Below are 19,946 nucleotides of genomic sequence, written 5' to 3'. Positions count from 1 at the left end.
TCTCCTCATGCTGCTGCTACCTCAACCACTATGTCACTGGGCCACTCTGGGTATTCTCATGCTGCTGCCAACTCACAACTCTGTCTCTGGGCCACTGTGTGGTCTCCTCATGCTGATGCCACATCACTACTCTGTGGTCTCCTCATGCTGATGCCAGTTTACCACTCTGTGGTCTCCTCATGCTGCTGCCACATCACCACTGTGTGGTCTCCCTCATGCTGCTGCCATCTCCACACTATGCCACCTTGCACTTTGTGGTCTCTTCATGCTGCTGCCACTTCCCCACTCTGTGGTCTCTTCATGCTGCTGCCACCATCACCACTCTGTGGTCTCCTTATGCTGCTGCCACCTTTACATTGTCACCTTTCTAGACTGTGGCCTCCTCATGCTGCTGCTGCCACCTCCACACTCTGTGTCATTGTGCCACTCTGAGGTCTCCTCATGCTGCTGCCACTTCACCACTCTGTGGTCTCTCCATGCTGCTGCCAAATCACCACTCTGTGGTCTCTTCCTGCTGCTGCAACCTCAACACTATGTCACTGGGCCACTATGTGGTCTCCTCATGCTGCCACTTCACCACTCTGTGGTCTACTCATGCTGCTGCCACATCACCACTCTGTGGTCTCCTCATGCTGTTGCAACATCACTACTCTGTGGTCTCCTCATGCTGTTGCCACCTCACCACTATGTCACTGGGTCACTATTGTGTATTTCTCATGCTATTCCCATCCCATGACTGGGCCACTATTTTTGCCTTTTTGGGCTGGTTGACATCATCATTTATTTGACCCTTCTTATGATCTGTCAGAAGGAAGGAAAAATGAGACACACAACGGACTCCTGTCTATGTAGCAGCTGTCAAGGCCTGTATAACATGGTCTCTATTTTGCAGCAGAATTGGCTTATGCTTTGGTAACCAAAGCAGGAGTGGGTACAAAACACAGAAGACATGCAACTATTCATTCACGTGTCACCTCTGTTTTGAATCCACTCCTGTTTTTTTTTTGTGCTCTAGCAATACTGATGGATTACTGACCAAATGCTGACACAGTGAAGGCGGATGATCAACAGACAGGATGTTTTTTTTTTGGTGTTATTGTTCTGACGGATTAGAGGAAGGGCAAAATAATCAGTGACGTCAACACAAAACTAACTGCTGACACCCTATTCACTCTGTCGGGGGGCTCTACTTGTATAAGAGTTTAATAGAACAGGTTCTAGACATCTATGTGGAATCAGCTGACCATGGTGTAAAAGGAGTCTGCTCTTTCACACTATAGTAGGATCTTGGGCCTCTGCACAGTTCTTTATACCTGTCCATAACATTTGACCTATAAGGCCTCATGCACACGACCGTTGTGTGCATCTGTGGCCGTTGTGCCGTTTTCCGTTTTTTTTCGCGGACCCATTGACTTTCAATGGGTCCGTGGAAAAATCGGAAAATGCACCGTTTTGCAGCCGCATCCGTGATCCGTGTTTCCTGTCCGTCAAAAAAATAGGACAGGTCATATTTTTTTGACGGACAACGGTTCACAGACCCATTCAAGTCAATGGGTCCGTGAAAGAACACGGATGCACACAAGATTGGCATCCGCGTCCGTGATCCGTGGCTGTAGGTTACTTTCATACAGACGGATCCGAAGATCCGTCTGCATAAAAGCTTTTTCAGAGATGAGTTTTCACTTCGTGAAAACTCATATCCGACAGTATATTCTAACACAGAGGCGTTCCCATAGGGATGAGGACGCTTCTAGTTTGAATATACTACGAACTGTGTACATGACTGCCCCCTGGCAGCACCCGATCTCTTACAGGGGGCTGTGATCCGCACAATTAACCCCTCAGGTGCTGCACCTGAGGGGTTAATTGTGCATATCATAGCCCCTATAAGAGATCAGGGGGGTGCCAGGCAGCAGGGGGCAGACCCCCCCCCCCCTCCCCAGTTTGAATATCATTGGTGGCCAGTGTGCGGCCTCCCCCGGCCCCCCCCCCCCCCTCTATTGTAATCTCATTGGTGGCCAGTGTGCGGCCTCCCCCGGCCCCCCCCTCCCTCTATTGTAATATCATTGGTGGCCAATTATATTACAATAGAGGGAGGGGGGGCCGTGGGGGCTGCACACTGGCCACCAATGATATTCAAACTGGGGAGGGAGGGGGGTCTGCCCCCTGCTGCCTGGCAGCCCCTGATCTCTTACAGGGGGCTATGATACGCACAATTAACCCCTTCAGGTGTGGCACCTGAAGGGTTAATTGTGCTGATCACCGCACGGCCAGGTGGACACCAAAATGACTTTTTTTTCATGTCCGTGGATCCTTCAAAAATTAAGGAAGACCCACGGACGAAAAAACGGTCACGGATCACGGAAAAAACGGAACCCGTTTTTGCGGACCGCAAAAAAAAACGGTTGTGTGCATGAGGCCTAAAGCTGAGTTCACACTTGAGTTATTTTGTCAGTTTTGGCCCCGTAACTGCCCAAATAAGTGTGCAGTGATTCTAAGATCGACTCCTGTCATCTGAGTGTCATAGCTACTCACAGCATTGTCTCACTACCACAGCAGACTCCCTATGCATGTTACTACAAAGCAAAGTGTTCTACACCACTATACAGGCTCTCTGCAGCCATGAGATAGCTGTTTTTAATGTGATTTGTAATGTTTGTTGTTGTTTTTTTTTTTTTTTTTTTTCTGGAATTTCTACATGGGATTTAAAAAATGCCAGTAAAATAGAATAGTATACAATAAAAAAAACGAAAAGAAACCAGAAAAAAGAACACTATTTCTAACCACCAAAAGTTTTTATGCTGTGTAGCAAAGTATTTACCTAAGCATATGGGTGTAGATTCAGACCATTCTCCTGTGTTCTGGCACAAAAGTGATGTTGATCCTTGTAAATCAAATCCCTCCTCACAAGTGATGTTGCAAATGGATTTATATCTGTATTCTCCGAATGCATAAGAGCAATTTACTTTACCATGTTCTGGACTTTGCAGGCTCATACAAGAAACAGCTGTAAAAAAAAGTTGGTATTTTCAAAATATCTTGAACCATGTAAAACATAACATTTATTGAAAAGTTAATAACAGATTTTATTTTAAAACAAACCATAATAATGAAAAAAAAAATAACAGATTTTATTTGCTGGTTGTTGTTACAAAATCTATTCAAGTGCATATATAATTGCATTAGAGGTATTTCTAGTACAAGTATGTCTGATTTCATTGTTTGAAATACTTTTAGATAATTTCTGCATTTGGTTGTATAATTTGAATGGACAAAGATCAACTTTAGCAATAAATAACATGTCCATATACTGAATAAATAATACTGCCATACAGAACAATAACGCACTTATAAAGTGCTGAACACTTGTCTGATGTAGGGATTTTTTGTTTTTCACTCCCTGCCTTCTGGAGTCATAACTTTTTTATTTTTCCATTCACATAGCTTTATAAGGGTTTGTTTTTTGTGGGACAAGTTGTACAGTACTTTCAAATAACACTGCATATATTGCATACAATGTAGTGGAATGCTGGAAAAAAAATCCAAATGGGTTGGAATTGGAAAAAAAACCCAGCAATTTTGCTAAAGTCTTTTACAGCATTCTCTGGGTAAGGGTACTTTCACACTTGCGTTGTTAGATTCCGGCAGGCAGTTCCATCGCTGGTACTGCCTGCCGGGTCCGGCAATCTGTATGCAAACGGATACCATTTGTAGACGTATCCGGATGCGGATCCGTCTTACAAATGCATTGCAATACCGGATCCGTCTCTCCGGTTGTCATCCAGAAAAAACGGATCCGGTATTTATCTTTATCACATTTTTAAATGTCTGCGCATGCGCAGACTGCAAAACTGGGTCCGTTTTTCCGAAACACTTGGGGCTGGATCCAGCATTAATACATTTCAATGGAAAATAATGCGAGATCCGGCATTCCGGCAAGTGTTCCGGAAAAGTGTTCCCACTTTATGAATGAAGCAGGCGGAGCAGGCGCGTCACGTGAGTAAGTGGCGTTAAGCCGCCGCCCGCTCTGCCTGTTACTGGAGCTTCATTGTAAGGTAATAAAGATGCGCTGATTTAAAGTAAACCGCCCGCTCCTGCCCGCATAGAAAGGAATCGGCCAATTATTCGATAACGGGATTCGAGTCCACAAATCCCACGAATCCAGCAATAATCAAGGGGTTCGTGGATTTGATGGATTCGTCGTCCCACCTCTAATATATATATATATATATATATATATATATACTGCTCAAAAAAATAAAGGGAACACTTAAACAACACAATGTAACTCCAAGTCAATCACACTTCTGTGAAATCAAACTGTCCACTTAGGAAGCAACACTGAGTGACAATCAATTTCACATGCTGTTGTGCAAATGGGATAGACAACAGGTGGAAATTATAGGCAATTAGCAAGACACCCCCAATAAAGGAGTGGTTCTGCAGGTGGTGACCACAGACCACTTATCAGTTCCTATGTTTCCTGGCTGATGTTTTGGTCACTTTTGAATGCTGGTGGTGATTTCACTCTAGTGGTAGCATGAGACGGAGTCTACAACCCACACAAGTGGCTCAGGTAGTGCACCTTATCCAGGATGGCACATCAATGCGAGCTGTGGCAAGAAGGTTTTCTGTGTCTGTCAGCGTAGTGTATAGAGCATGGAGGCGCTACCAGGAGACAGGCCAGTACATCAGGAGACGTGGAGGAGGCCGTAGGAGGTCAACAACCCAGCAGCAGGACTGCTACCTCCGCCTTTGTGCAAGGAGGAACAGGAGGAGCACTGCCAGAGCCCTGCAAAATGACCTCCAGCAGGCCACAAATGTGCATGTGTTTGCTCAAACGGTCAGAAACAGATTCCATGAGGGTGATATGAGGGCCCGACGTCCACAGGTGATCGTTCGCTGGCAGGCTGGAGATGTGATTTTTTTTTAATTCCTAACAGGTATATTAGACGCTGTTTTGATAACAGCGTCTAATATACCTGCTACCTGGTCCTCTGGTGGTCCCCTTTGTTTGGATCGACCACCAGAGGACACAGGTAGCTCAGTAATATGTTGCACCAAGCACCACTACACTACACCCCCCCCTGTCACTTATTAACCCCTTATTCACCCTTGATCACCCCTGATCACCCCATATAGACTCCCTGATCACCCCCCTGTCATTGATTACCCCCCTGTCATTGATCACCCCCCTGTAAAGCTCCATTCAGATGTCCGCATGTTTTTTACGGATCCACTGATAGATGGATCGGATCCGCAAAACGCATACGGACGTCTGAATGGAGCCTTACAGGGGCGTGATCAATGACTGTGGTGATCACCCCATATAGACTCCCTGATCACCCCCCTGTCATTGATTACCCCCCTATCATTGATCACCCCCCTGTAAAGCTCCATTCAGATGTCCGCATGATTTTTACGGATCCACTGATAGATGGATCGGATCCGCAAAACACATACAGGCGTCTCCCTGGAGCCTTCCGGGGGGGTGATCACCCCATATAGACTCCCTGATCACCCCCCCGTCAGGCTGCATTCAGATGTCCGTATGATTTTTACGGATCCACGGATACATGGATCGGATCCGCAAAACACATACGGACATCTGAATGGAGCCTTATAGGGGGGTGATCAATGACAGGGGGGTGATCACCCCATATAGACTCCCTGATCACCCCCCTGTCATTGATCACCCCCCCTGTAAGGCTCCATTCAGACATTTTTTTGGCCCAAGTTAGCGGAAATTTTTATTTTTTTTCTTACAAAGTCTCATATTCCACTAACTCGTGTCAAAAAATAAAAGCTCACATGAACTCACCATACCCCTCACGGAATCCAAATGCGTAAAAATTTTTTGACATTTATATTCCAGACTTCTTCTCACGCTTTAGGGCCCCTAGAATGCCAGGGCAGTATAAATACCCCACATGTGACCCCATTTCGGAAAGAAGACACCCCCAGGTATTCCGTGAGGGGCATATTGAGTCCATGAAAGATTGAAATTTTTGTCCCAAGTTAGCGGAAAGGGAGACTTTGTGAGAAAAAATAAAATAAAATCAATTTCCGCTAACTTGTGCCAAAAAAAAAAAAAATTTCTATGAACTCCAAAATGAAATCACATGTGGGGTATTCATACTGCCCTGGCATTTTAGGGGCCCTAAAGCGTGAGAAGAAGTCTGGGATCCAAATGTCTAAAAATGCCCTCATAAAAGGAATGTGGGCCCCTTTGCGCATCTAGGCTGCAAAAAAGTGTCACACATCTGGTATCGCCGTACTCAGTAGAAGTTAAGCAACGTGTTTTGGGGTGTCATTTTACATATACCCATGCTGGGTGAGATAAATATCTTGGTCAAATGCCAACTTTGTATAAAAAAATGGGAAAAGTTGTTTTTTGCCGAGATATTTCTCTCACCCAGCATGAGTATATGTAAAAAGACACCCCAAAACACATTGCCCAACTTCTCCTGAATACGGCGATACCACATGTGTGACACTTTTTTGCAGCCTAGGTGGGCAAAGGGGCCCACATTCCAAAGAGCACCTTTAGGATTTCACAGGTCATTTACCTACTTACCACACATTAGGGCCCCTGGAAAATGCCAGGGCAGTATAACTACCCCACAAGTGACCCCATTTTGGAAAGAAGACACCCCAAGGTATTCCGTGAGGGGCATGGCGAGTTCCTAGAATTTTATATTTTTTGTCACAAGTTAGTGGAAAATGATGATTTTTTATTTTATTTTTTTTCCTTACAAAGTCTCATATTCCACTAACTTGTGACAAAAAATAAAAACTTCCATGAACTCACTATGCCCATCACGAAATACCTTGGGGTGTCTTCTTTCCAAAATGGGGTCACTTGTGGGGTAGTTATACTGCCCTGGCATTCTAGGGGCCCAAATGTGTGGTAAGAAGTTTGAAATCAAAATGTGTAAAAAATGATCGGTGAAATCCGAAAGGTGCTCTTTGGAATATGGGCCCCTTTGCCCACCTAGGCTGCAAAAAAGTGTCACATGTGGTATCTCCGTACTCAGGAGAAGTTGGGGAATGTGTTTTGGGGTGTCATTTTACATATACCCATGCTGGGTGAGAGAAATATCTTGGCAAAAGACAACTTTTCCCATTTTTTTATGCAAAGTTGTCATTTGACCAAGATTTTTATCTCACCCAGCATGGGTATATGTAAAATGACACCCCAAAACACATTCCCCAACTTCTCCTGAATTCGGAGATACCAGATGTGTGACACTTTTTTGCAGCCTAGGTGGGCAAAGGGGCCCACATTCCAAAGAGCACCCGTAGAATGCCAGGGCAGTATAACTACCCCACAAGTGACCCCATTTTGGAAAGAAGACACCCCAAGGTATTCGCTGATGGGCATAGTGAGTTCATAGAAGTTTTTTTTTTTTTGTCACAAGTTAGTGGAATATGAGACTTTGTAAGAAAAAAATAAAATTAAAAAAAAATCATCATTTTCCGCTAACTTGTGACAAAAAATAAAAAGTTCTATGAACTCACTATACCCATCAGCGAATACCTCAGGGTGTCTACTTTCCGAAATGGGGTCATTTGTGGGGTGTTTGTACTGTCTGGGTATTGTAGAACCTCAGGAAACATGACAGGTGCTCAGAAAGTCAGAGCTGCTTCAAAAAGCGGAAATTCACATTTTTGTACCATAGTTTGTAAACGCTATAACTATTACCCAAACCATTTTTTTTTACCCAAACATTTTTTTTTTATCAAAGACATGTAGAATAATAAATTTAGAGCAAAATTTATATATGGATCTCGTTTTTTTTGCAGAATTTTACAACTGAAAGTGAAAAATGTCATTTTTTTGCAAAAAAATCGTTAAATTTCGATTAATAACAAAAAAAGGAAAAATGTCAGCAGCAATGAAATACCACCAAATGAAAGCTCTATTAGTGAGAAGAAAAGGAGGTAAAATTCATTTGGGTGGTAAGTTGCATGACCGAGCAATAAACAGTGAAAGTAGTGTAGGTGAGAAGTGTAAAAAGTGGCCAGGTCTTTCAGGGTGTTTAAGCTATGGGGGCTGAGGTGGTTAATTTTAGGGTATTTACATCAAAATCAGGTGAATGGTGTAGGAATTACAACAGTTTGAATATGTGCCTCCCACGTGTTGAGGAACCAAAAGTAATGGGACAATTGGCTTCTCAGCTGTTACATGGCCAGGTGTGTGTTATTCCCTCATTATCCCCATTACAATGAGGGAAAGAAGTGGCATGTTATCCAATGGCCAAGTCAATCACTTGACCTGAATCCGATTGAGCATGCATTTCACTTGCTGAAGACAAAACTGAAGGGAAAATGCCCCAAGAACAAGCAGGAACTGAAGACAGTTGCAGTAGGGCCTGGCAGAGCATCACCAGGGATGAAACCCAGCATCTGGTGATGTCTATGCGTTCCAGACTTCAGGCTGTAATTGACTGCACAGGATTTGCAACCAAGTATTAAAAAGTGGAAGTTTGATTTATGATTATTATTCTGTCCCATTACTTTTGGTCCCTTAACAAGTGGGAGGCACATATGCAAACGGTTGTAATTCCTACACCGTTCACCTGATTTGGATGTAAATACCCTCAACTTAAAGCTGACAGTCTGCAGATAAAGCACATTTTGTTAGTTTCATTTTACATCCATTGTGGTGGTGTATAGAGCCAAAAATTTTAGAATTGTGTTGATGTCCCAATATTTATGGACCTGGCTGTATATATATCTGTATAAGGGCTAAATTTTTTTCACGGGGTGGTCTGTAGTTTTATTTTGCGGAGTGTATGACTTTCTCATCACATTTTATTTAGTACATGCATTTTGGGACGTGGCAATGCTAATGAGCTTTAATTTTTCATTGGTTATCTTTATTTTTAAAATGGGCAAAGGGGGTGATATGAATTTTCAGATCTTCTTTTTTCATTCTCTGTAGTGCATCACAGACCATCATAAAAGCTTCTCTCTACAGCTTGCCTTTCATCTAATGCTATTTTGATCTAGTTCACATATTTAATAAATTTTAGTTTTAGTAATGAAATGTAAGTATATAGAATATAAATAATAGAGCCGGTCTTAATAATCCCCTGCACTGGATCATTGAAGTGATGTAGAGGCACCGGCCTGTACATAACTTCGGCGATCCAGTGTACAGGCTTATTAAGACCGGTGTCTAAAATGCTGTTCTAAAACGCCAATTCTAAATGTAAGTCAACTTCCTTGCTGACTTAAGTATCAGTATTTATTGCTACAGTAGCGCACTATTGTTTGCTGTACCTATGTGGCTGCGGTACCGCAGCAGCACTGCACAAACTGCCGCGTTTAATAAAGGCATTTTCAGTTTACTAGTGGTACCGCGCTCTGGAGTGTACACTGGTGGGTAATCCTGTACAATTTCAATCACTCAATATCGCTATTGCTTCTTGTAAATGTTACCTTATCACCAGTGCTGTCTTGTTGAGGTACATTCTCTATTTGGTAAGTATGAGGTCCTTTACAGTCTTCACCGTACAGCACACTCCCCGGCCGGTGGCGTGATGCTGGTTCAGATCAGAGTTTATCAGTGCGCGCTCTCACGGAGCAACTAGTGACGTCACTCCTGTAGCTACAGGAGTGATGTGGGCGGGGAGAGCCATGAGATCATTAACATGGAGACTCATTGGCATGTGCTGGAGCTGTTTATTGACAGTGAGGGCAGCAGAAAACTGGTGACAGATTACCTTAACCTCCTTAGATGCAGCAATATAACCATTGCATCTAAGCAGCTAGAAAAAATAAAAAAAGAACAATACGAACTACAGCTCAGCTCTCTAAAAAAAAAGCCCTTACACACTTCAATCAACAGAAAAATAAAAAAGTTCTACGTCTACATTGTAAAATTATTTAGAGATGTTTAGAGTTTTTTCATTTTCAATAGTAATACAAAATAACACAAGCTACATAAATTTGGTATTGTGGCAATCATATTAACCCACAGAAAAATGTTAACATGTACAGTAATTTAACCCCTTAGGCCCTATTTCACTTTAAGGACTTGGCCATTTTTTGCAAATCTGACCAGTGTCACTTTAAGTGGTGATAACTTTAAAATGCTTTGACTTATCCAGGCCATTCTGAGATAGTTTTTTCATCACATATTGTACTTCATGACACTGGTAAATTTTAGTAAAAAAAAAATATTTTTATTTATAAAAAAATACCAAATTTACCAAAAATTTGTAAAAAATTGCAAATTTCCAAGTTTCAATTTCTCTTCTTCTATAATACATAGTAATACCTCAAAAAATAGTTATTACTTTACATTCCCCATATGTCTACTTCATGTTTGGATCATTTTGGGAATGATATTAAATTTTTTGGGGATGTTACAAGGCTTAGAAGTTTAGAAGCAAATCTTGAAATTTTTCAGAAATTTTTAAAAACCCAATTTTTAGGGACCAGTTTAGGTCTGAAGTCACTTTGCGAGGCTTACATAATATAAACCACCCAAAAATGACCCCATTCTATAAACTACACCCCTCAAGGTATTCAAAACTGATTTTACAAACTTTGTTAACCCTTTAGGTGTTCCACAAGAATTAATGAAAATAGAGATACAATTTCAAAATTTCACATTTTTGGCAGATTTTACATTTTAATAATTTTTTCCCAGTTACAAAGCAAGGGTTAACAACCAAACTCAATATTTATGGCCCTGATTCTGTAGTTTACAGAAACACCCCATATGTGGTCGTAAACCGCTGTACGGGCACACAGCAGGGCGCAGAAGGAAAGGAATGCCATACAGTTTTTGGAAGGCAGATTTTGTTGGACTGTTTTTTTTTACACCATGTCCCATTTGAAGCCCCCCTGATGCGACCCTAGAGTAGAAACTCCATAAAAGTGACCCCATCTAAGAAACTACACCCCTCAGGGTATTCAAAACAGATTTTACAAACGTTGTTAATCCTTTAGGTGTTCCACAAGAGTTATTGGCAAATGTAAATGAAATTTCAGATTTTAAATTTTTTGGAAAATTTTCCATTTTAATCAATTTTTTCAAGTAACAAAGCAAGGGTTAACAGCCAAACAAAACTCAATACTTATGGCCCTGATTCTGTAGTTTACAGAAACACCCGATATGTGGTCGTAACCCACTCTACGGGCACACGGCAGGGCGCAGAAGGAAAGGAATGCCATACGGTTTTTGGAAGGCAGATTTTGCTGGACTGTTTTTTTTTTACACCATGTCCCATTTGAAGCCCCCCTGATGCAACCCTAGAGTAGAAACTTCATAAAAGTGACCTCATCTAATAAACTAAACCCCTCAAGGTACTTAAAACTGATTTTACAAACGTCGTTGACCCTTTAGGTGTTCCACAAGAGTTATTGGCAAATGGAGATGAAATTTCAGAATTAAAATCTTTTGGCAAATTTTCCATTTTAATCCATTTTTTCCATTAACAAAGCAAGGGTTAACAGCCAAACAAAACTCAATATTTATGGCCCTGATTCTGTAGTTTATAGAAACACCCCATATGTGGTCATAAACAGCTGTACGGGCACACGGCAGGGCGCAGAAGGAAAGGAATGCCATACGGTTTTTGGAAGGCAGATTTTGCTGGACTGTTTTTTTTTTTTTACACCATGTCCCATTTGAAGCCCCCCTGATGCACCCCTAGTGTAGAAACTCCAAAACAGTGGCCCCATTTTAGAAACTATGGGATAGAGTGGCAGTATTGTTGGTACTAGTTTAGGGTACTTATGATTTTTGGTTGCTCTATATTCCACTTTTTGTGAGGCAAGATAACAAGAAATAGCTGTTTTGGCACCATTTTATTTTTTGTTACTTACAACATTCATCTGACAGGTTAGATCATGTGATATTTTTATAGACCAGGTTGTCACAGATGCGGCGATACCTAATATGTATATGTATAATATGTGCGCTTCTCATGTTTACAGGTCCACTGACCAGCTGGCTATGTAGGTTTGGCTCTTGATATTTGACCTTATGTCGGTCTGTCTTTATCCTCATCTCTAGTGGTCTTACCTTACCTCACATTTGCTGTATGGGATTCATTGGATTGCTTTATATGCTGGTTGATTACGCATAAATTTATTTGTGGTAACCCAGTGGACCTGTGTGTGTCGGTTACATATATCTTATTGCATACCGCACTTAGTTCTATATTGTATACAATTTTTTAATGCGTGTCTGTTGTTGTGTCTAATAAACTTTATATATATTTTTTATATTCTCTCATTGTCGGATGTGCATTTATGTGGTGGCTCTTTTTGACTCTCTCTTGGGTCAGGTTATTAGACCTAATATGTATACTTTTTTTTTTATTTATGTAAGTTTTACACAATGATTTCTTTTTTTAAGCAAAAAAAATCATGTTTTAGTGTTTCCATAGTCTGAGAGACATAATTTTTTCAGTTTTTGGGCGATTACCTTGGGTAGGGTATGATTTTTGCGGGATGAGATGACGATTTTATTGGCACTATTTTGGGGTGCGTGTGACTTTTTGATCGCTTGCTATTACACTTTTTGTGATGTAAGGTGACAAAAAATGGTTTATTTAGCACAGTTTTTATTTTAAATTTTTTACGGTTTTTATCTGAGGAATTAGGTCATGTGATATTTTTATAGAGCCGGTCGATACGGACGCGGCGATACCTAATATGTATACTTTTTTTATTTATGTAAGTTTTACACAATAATATCATTTTTGATACAAAAAAAAATATCATGTTTTAGTGTCTCCATATTCTGAGAGCCATAGTTTTTTTTCAGTTTTTAGGCGATTATCTTAGGTAGGGTCTTATTTTTGCGGGATGAGATGACGACTTGATTGGCACTATTTTGGGGTGCATATGACTTTTTGATCACTTGCTATTACACTTTTTGTGATGTAAGGTGACAAAAAATTTATTTTTGTTTATTTTAATGTTTATTTAGCACAGTTTTTATTTTTTATTTTTTACGGTGTTCATCTGAGGGGTTAGGTCATGGGATATTTTTATAGAGCCGGTCTATACGAACGCAGTGATACCAAATATGTATAATTTTTTTTTATCTATGTAAGTTTTACACAATAACAGCTTTTTTTAAACAAAAAAAAAAGATGTTTTAGTGTCTCCATATTCTTAGCCATAGTTTTTTAATTTTTTTGGCGATTGTCTCAGGTAGGGGCTCATTTTTTGCGGGATGAGGTGACGGTTAGATTGGTACTATTTTGGTGAGGAAACGCCTTTTTGATCGCTTGCTGTTGTACTTTTTGTGATGTAAGGTGACCAAAAATTGTTTATTTAGCACAGTTTTTATTTTTTATTTTTTACGGTGTTAGGTCATGTGATATGTTTATAGAGCCGGTCGATACGGACGTGGCGATACCTAATATGTATACTCCCCCCCCCCCCTATTTTTTACCAATTTTTTTAAACTTTATTTGGAGAAAATTACGTTTTTGTTTATTTTTACTTGAAACTTTTAATTTTTGGGGGGGAAACTTTATTTTTTCAACTTTATTTTCCACTTTCTTTTTTGTCCCACTTTGGAATGCATTGGCTGTATGAGTAATACTGTGTGTATTACTCATACAGCTTCCGGCCTGTGAGATCCAGGGGGCTGCATCTCACAGGCTCATCACCGGAAGGCAGCGCAATGCCTTCCTTAGACATCGCGCTGCCTTCCATGCCATCGGGTCCCCCCTACAGCCGCATGGGGACCCGATGGGACCGCCGCCGCAACCCCAGGTAAATGCCGCAAACCGCAGGTCTGAATTGACCTGCGGTTTGCGCGCTATCGCCGATACGGGGGGGGGGGGTCACATGACAGGATGACAGGCGTTGTGACAGGATGCCCGCCAAATTATTTCAGCGGGCATCCTGTTCCTATTAACCCCCGCCGCACCGCAATGTACTTTTAAAGTTAGGACGTACCGTTACGTCCTGAGTCCTTAATGATTCTGGAAACATGTCCTATGTCCCTAAGGGGTTAAAACACACAACAAACATGCAAAGTTTACTAAATATTTTTGTAAAAGCTTCTAAAGTATATTATATGGTGCATTAAAGGCAGTCTGTCTGCAGTTTTGTAAAACACTAGGTAGGAATCGGAAAAACAAGCATTTTTGTGAAGTTTATATTATCAGGAGTAGAGTGAATATGAAATTTTATTTTCCAAGGCACCACTCCTGAAATTGCCCTAGAAGCGGTGGTTCACTGTGAAATGCTGTAAGCCTTGAACTGCTTAACAAATATTTCTATACTTTAATATATATATTTTTTTTATATTTGTATTAATTATCCGGCAATACACGTTATATAAAAATAACATTAACAAAATTTTTCTTTAACCCCCCCACAACCCCCCCTTTCCCCCCGCTGCGATGCGTCTACATTCACCCCCAGTCCTCGGTTCTAAAGCCGAGGAAAGTGGTGACAAGTGAGGACTGGAAGTTCTATGGATTCCAGTCTCCCCAGATTTCAATACATTTTTTCTACATGTTTCTCTGCTTATACAGAATATACTCATATCTCTTAGTAATATTTACCAGATTTAACCATGTATTCATAGTGGGACTCTTTCGCGAAAACCAGGAACGTGCTATCAAAAGACGTGACAAAAACATTATCTTGAGTAAAAGATTTTTTTTATATTGCTGACAGCTCACCTTGGCCAGCTGACCTAATACCCAACATTCAGCGGAAAAAGGGACCCACACCTTCAGTTTCCCTTCAATATACAGGGAGTGCAGAATTATTAGGCAAGTTGTATTTTTGAGGATTAATTTTATTATTGAACAACAACCATGTTCTCAATGAACCCAAAAAACTCATTAATATCAAAGCTGAATATTTTTGGAAGTAGTTTTTAGTTTGTTTTTAGTTTTAGCTATTTTAGGGGGAAATCTGTGTGTGCAGGTGACTATTACTGTGCATAATTATTAGGCAACTTAACAAAAAACAAATATATACCCATTTCAATTATTTATTTTTACCAGTGAAACCAATATAAGATCTCAACATTCACAACAAATCAGTGACCAATATAGCCACCTTTCCTTGCAAGGACACTCAAAAGCCTGCCATCCATGGATTCTGTCAGTGTTTTGATCTGTTCACCATCAACATTGCGTGCAGCAGCAACCACAGCCTCCAAGACACTGTTCAGAGAGGTGTACTGTTTTCCCTCCTTGTAAATCTCACATTTGATGATGGACCACAGGTTCTCAATGGGGTTCAGATCAGGTGAACAAGGAGGCCATGTCATTAGATTTTCTTCTTTTATACCCTTTCTTGCCAGCCACGTTGTGGAGTACTTGGACGCGTGTGATGAAGCATTGTCCTGCATGAAAATCATGTTTTTCTTGAAGGATGCAGACTTCTTCCTGTACCACTGCTTGAAGAAGGTGTCTTCCAGAAACTGGCAGTAGGACTGGGAGTTGAGCTTGACTCCATCCTCAACCCGAAAAGGCCCCACAAGCTCATCTTTGATGATACCAGCCCAAACCAGTACTCCACCTCCACCTTGCTGGCGTCTAAGTCGGACTGGAGCTCTCTGCCCTTCACCAATCCAGCCACGGGCCCATCCATCTGGCCCATCAAGACTCACTCATTTCATCAGTCCATAAAACCTTAGAAAAATCAGTCTTGAGATATTTCTTGGCCCAGTCTTGACGTTTCAGCTTGTGTGTCTTGTTCAGTGGTGGTCGTCTTTCAGCCTTTCTTACCTTGGCCATGTCTCTGAGTATTGCACACCTTGTGCTTTTGGGCACTCCAGTGATGTTGCAGCTCTGAAATATGGCCAAACTGGTGGCAAGTGGCATCTTGGCAGCTGCACGCTTGACTTTTCTCAGTTCATGGGCAGTTATTTTGCGCCTTGGTTTTTCCACACGCTTCTTGCGACCCTGTTGACTATTTTGAATGAAACGCTTGATTGTTCGATGATCACGCTTCAGAAGCTTTGCAATTTTAAGAGTGCTGCATCCCTCTGCAAGATATCTCACTATTTTTGACTTTTCTGAGCCTGTCAAGTCCTTCTTTTGACACAATTTGCCAAAGGTAAGGAAGTTGCCTAATAATTATGCACACCTAATATAGGGTGTTGATGTCATTAGACCACACCCCTTCTCATTACAGAGATGCACATCACCTAATATGCTTAATTGGTAGTAGGCTTTCGAGCCTATACAGCTTGGAGTAAGACAACATGCATAAAGAGGATGATGTGGTCAAAATACTCATTTGCCTAATAATTCTGCACGCAGTGTATTTATGAATAGCTCCTCAATACTGTTTCAGTTCTGCATAGGACATCACACCTAGGACAGTTAGCGTTTTTCCTAATCCCGCATCTATTAAGCCAGATAGGTGTAACATAGAGTCTATGTAGAATATTAAACTGCACCACCACGTGATTGAAATTATGTGAAACCAATTTTAAATTCAGAGTTACCTTCTGCTGGTCATCCACATGGATCATTGGACACTCATTTTTCTAAGTCCTCTGACCAGGAGAAGAAGTATCTCTAAATCGAGATATTAATAAACTTTTATAGAGGTGAGAAATCTTCATCTTCTGATCTAAATTCCCTAACCACTCATTAAATTGTGTTAAAGTGTCTATTTGAAGACTATTTTTCTCTTGTATACTCAAAAGTGCCGATCTTAACTGTAAATACCGAAACCATAATAATTTCTGTGCTTTTTCTCTTTGTAATAATTCTACAAAAGAAATAATATCTCCATTACTTACTAACTGTCAAATATACAATATTACTTTTTTTTTGCCAATATTGATCGTTAACTAGTGTATCTAAAGTTTTAAAATGGTGATTGCACCATAAAGGAGTGCAACCTAGTGAACCTTTCACTCAACACCATAATCTAATAGCCTGCCATGACTTCACAAAAAGATTCCTGGCTAATCTAAATTTTAAAACATGACAGGAGGCTTCCTATTTTGCATAAACTCTCTTTACTAACTCCACAGCAGTAAAGAAAAAAAAAAGTAAAGAGTAACAAGTAGATCACTCCGCCGCATAGTATATAAGGGTCATGCTGCCTGTACACTTCCTCTTTCTTTACTGCTCCATCAGCAGACTTTTTGCTCCCCTGGAGCTATATTACTTCTTGTGCATTTATTTCTTACTATATCGTATTATTATCATTTACCTCGGGTTCCTCAGGTCCCCCTCTAGCCTAGAGTGCCTCCTGGCTCCCTCATTTTCGCGGCCGTTTTCCCGCCATTTTCGCAGCCGTTTTCCCGCCATTTTCGCGGCCGTTTTCCCGCCGTTTTCAGCCATCTTAATTTTACCTCATAACATCTCATTGGGGATTCAGTGTGACTGTACTAATTAGCTGTTACTCCCTCATTAGTGGTTTTCACCCCTGTGCCTATCTCAGACTACTATTCAGTTCTCTCTGTGCCTCATGTGGCTGGGTCAGTCAGGTCAGTGCTGCTGCCTGTTTATTATTGTGACCTGCACTTAAGGGTTTCAACCCTGTGCGACCGGGGTGAGACCCCACTATTAATACGCTGCTTATTGGGAGACTAGCTGTTGCAGTTCTCTCTAACTGGGTGAGCCCCAGCTTATAAGGTCACTACTTTACCCTGCTGGGGTTTATACTGGGCTTTGTTCCCATACTATTAAAACTGACCATACGCCTGTTCTCAAGACCTGGGTGACCGTTTATTACTGTGCCTTTCAGTGACATACCAGCCGACCCTTATCATGGAGAATTCCCAGAATGTCCCTGTAGACTTCCAGGCTATGATTAACGCAGCTGTCGCTGCCTCTGTGGAGAAGGCACTCTCCAAGGCCCGAGCTTCGGCTCCTGACGTACCTAAAACTCGCAGACGTCCACGACACGAGTCGGACTCCGACCTGTCCGACTATCAGACAGGGGATGAATCCCGCCATACGAAACGCCATGACAAAGGCGAGGACTATACACCCAAACCACCCAAGGGTAAGGCACCTGCCAAACGTAAAACTGCCAAACTTCACACTCCGGCCCCACGTCAGGAGTACTCTTCAGAAGAAGAACAGGACCCTACCCACTCCATGTCAGTGCTAGATGAGTGGCAAGCTGACGCTTCAGAGTCGGATTACGATGCATGGGGCTCGGACGAGAAGTCTGTTTCCGCTTTCATGCAGGAGACCTTCCTGGGTGCGGCCCAGGCAAGAGGTATCGAAGACACTGCTGACGCAGAACCTCCTCTTGACTCAGACACCATTATGGACCCCTCAGGTCAGGCGATGTTCGATCCTCGCAACATACGACACCCCAGATCGGGTGAATGGTCGCCTCCGGAACACCTTTCCAGGTTCATGCACCTGTGGCTCCGCAAACCTCTGGAGAAAGAGGTCCGCAACCGACTCAGGTCTGAATGCTCACGCCCTTCCTTGCCGGATAAGGTCGCTCAGACCCCAGAATTTGACAAAGTTATGACGACCTTTATGATGCGCAGTGGCAGAGACCCTCGACGGGGGGTAGAGAAAGGCCTACGGGGCGCCCAAGATAACCTACTGGATTCCGTAGGCCCCCTGGCTCGCATTATGTATCTGGCGGATGATGCCTACGCCAAAGCCGATTCCTTATCCACCGAGGACTTCAGGGAATGGGCACATGACATTCGTGAGTGGGCACAACGTTGTTTTTGTTTCATCGGAAACGCCAATGTTACGCTCTCTTCGGAGAGACGAAAAGCAGCGTTATTCCGTATTAACGGTAAATTGGCAGACCTTGGCACAAAAGAGATTGGGCCCCAGGCACAAGGGAAACTTTTCGGTGAACCATTCCTCAAGGAATTAAACAAACATGTCAACGTGTTCACCTCCCTTAATAAGACGCAATCCTCAATGCGCAGTGTCTTCAGGAGCAACCCTACCAGAGGGGTTTTTGGATGGGCTGGCCGGCAACGGGGCCGTGCCGCCAGCCGATTTTGGCCTTCAGGCCCCCGTACTCAACCAACACCATTCTATCCGACAAGGGATTATCAGCAACGACCCTTTTCCAGAGGCTCGGATAGAGGCCGTGGAATCCGCGGACGCGGACGTTCCCGCTTTACTGCAGGTAAGGACCCATATTCCTCCGTTGTTACCATGTACCCGCACTGCGGGCCGTATTTCCCTTTCTTTCCACAATTGGGCCGCCCTTTGCTCAGACGCTTGGATTCTACAAACAGTGCAGGGATATATCATAGACCTAGTGGGAACCCCCTTTCAGGTTCAGCCCCCTCACCCCATCCACATGTCGTCTTTCGACCACAACCTCGTCAACGCGAGCTTCGGGACAAAGGGGCTATTCAACCAGTCCACGAACAGGGAGGTTACTTCAGCAACATCTTCCTCGTGCGGAAGAAGTCGGGAGAATACCGCCCAGTTATCAATCTTCGCGCCCTCAACGCGTACGTGGTCTATCGCCACTTCAAGATGGAGGGCATCCACCTCCTGCGGGACCTTCTTCGCAGCAACGACTGGTTCGCCAGGCTCGATCTAAAAGATGCATACCTGTCAGTCCCGGTGCACCCGGACTGTCGAGCACTCCTACATTTCCTCTGGCATGGTCGCCCTTGGCAATTCACTTCCCTCCCTTTCAGGCTCAGCTCAGCCCCATGGTGTTTCACCAAACTCCTAAAACCGGTGGTGGCCCACCTGAGGTCCAGGGGCATTCGATGCATCATCTACTTGGACGACCTCCTCCTGTTCTGCTCCGACGAACGCAGACTACGCCAAAACATTCACCTGGCAGTATCCCTACTAGAATCTCTGGGCTTCCTGGTAAACCAACAGAAATCGGAGCTGACCCCTACCCAGACGATACAATTCCTCGGCTTCTAGATCGACTCGACGACGTGCACTCTGAGGCTACCAACGTCAAAGATCGCAACCATTCGCAAGGAGATTCGCAGAGTTCTCCGACTCGATTCCATCCCTCTA

At 42.6% G+C, this 19,946-nt stretch overlaps 1 protein-coding gene across 5 annotated transcripts in view; it reads right to left on the bottom strand.

Moving 5' to 3' along the window:
• LOC120979628 (E-selectin-like) overlaps positions 1-19,946 on the bottom strand; it is a 1,421,133-nt gene that overhangs the window by 332,595 nt on the left and 1,068,592 nt on the right. For all 5 annotated transcript variants that reach the window (XR_005774339.1, XM_040408494.1, XM_040408497.1 and 2 more), the window contains one exon: positions 2,822-3,007. Coding sequence is in view for 4 of the 5 variants with exons in the window: in XM_040408494.1 (XP_040264428.1) it covers positions 2,822-3,007 (186 nt within the window). In the remaining variant the exon portion in view is untranslated. The remainder of the gene's footprint in view (positions 1-2,821; positions 3,008-19,946) is intronic.

This window comes from Bufo bufo, chromosome 9 (assembly GCF_905171765.1).
Source record: "Bufo bufo chromosome 9, aBufBuf1.1, whole genome shotgun sequence".
Taxonomy (NCBI): domain Eukaryota; kingdom Metazoa; phylum Chordata; class Amphibia; order Anura; family Bufonidae; genus Bufo; species Bufo bufo.
This window is presented reverse-complemented; position numbering and strand designations above follow the sequence as displayed.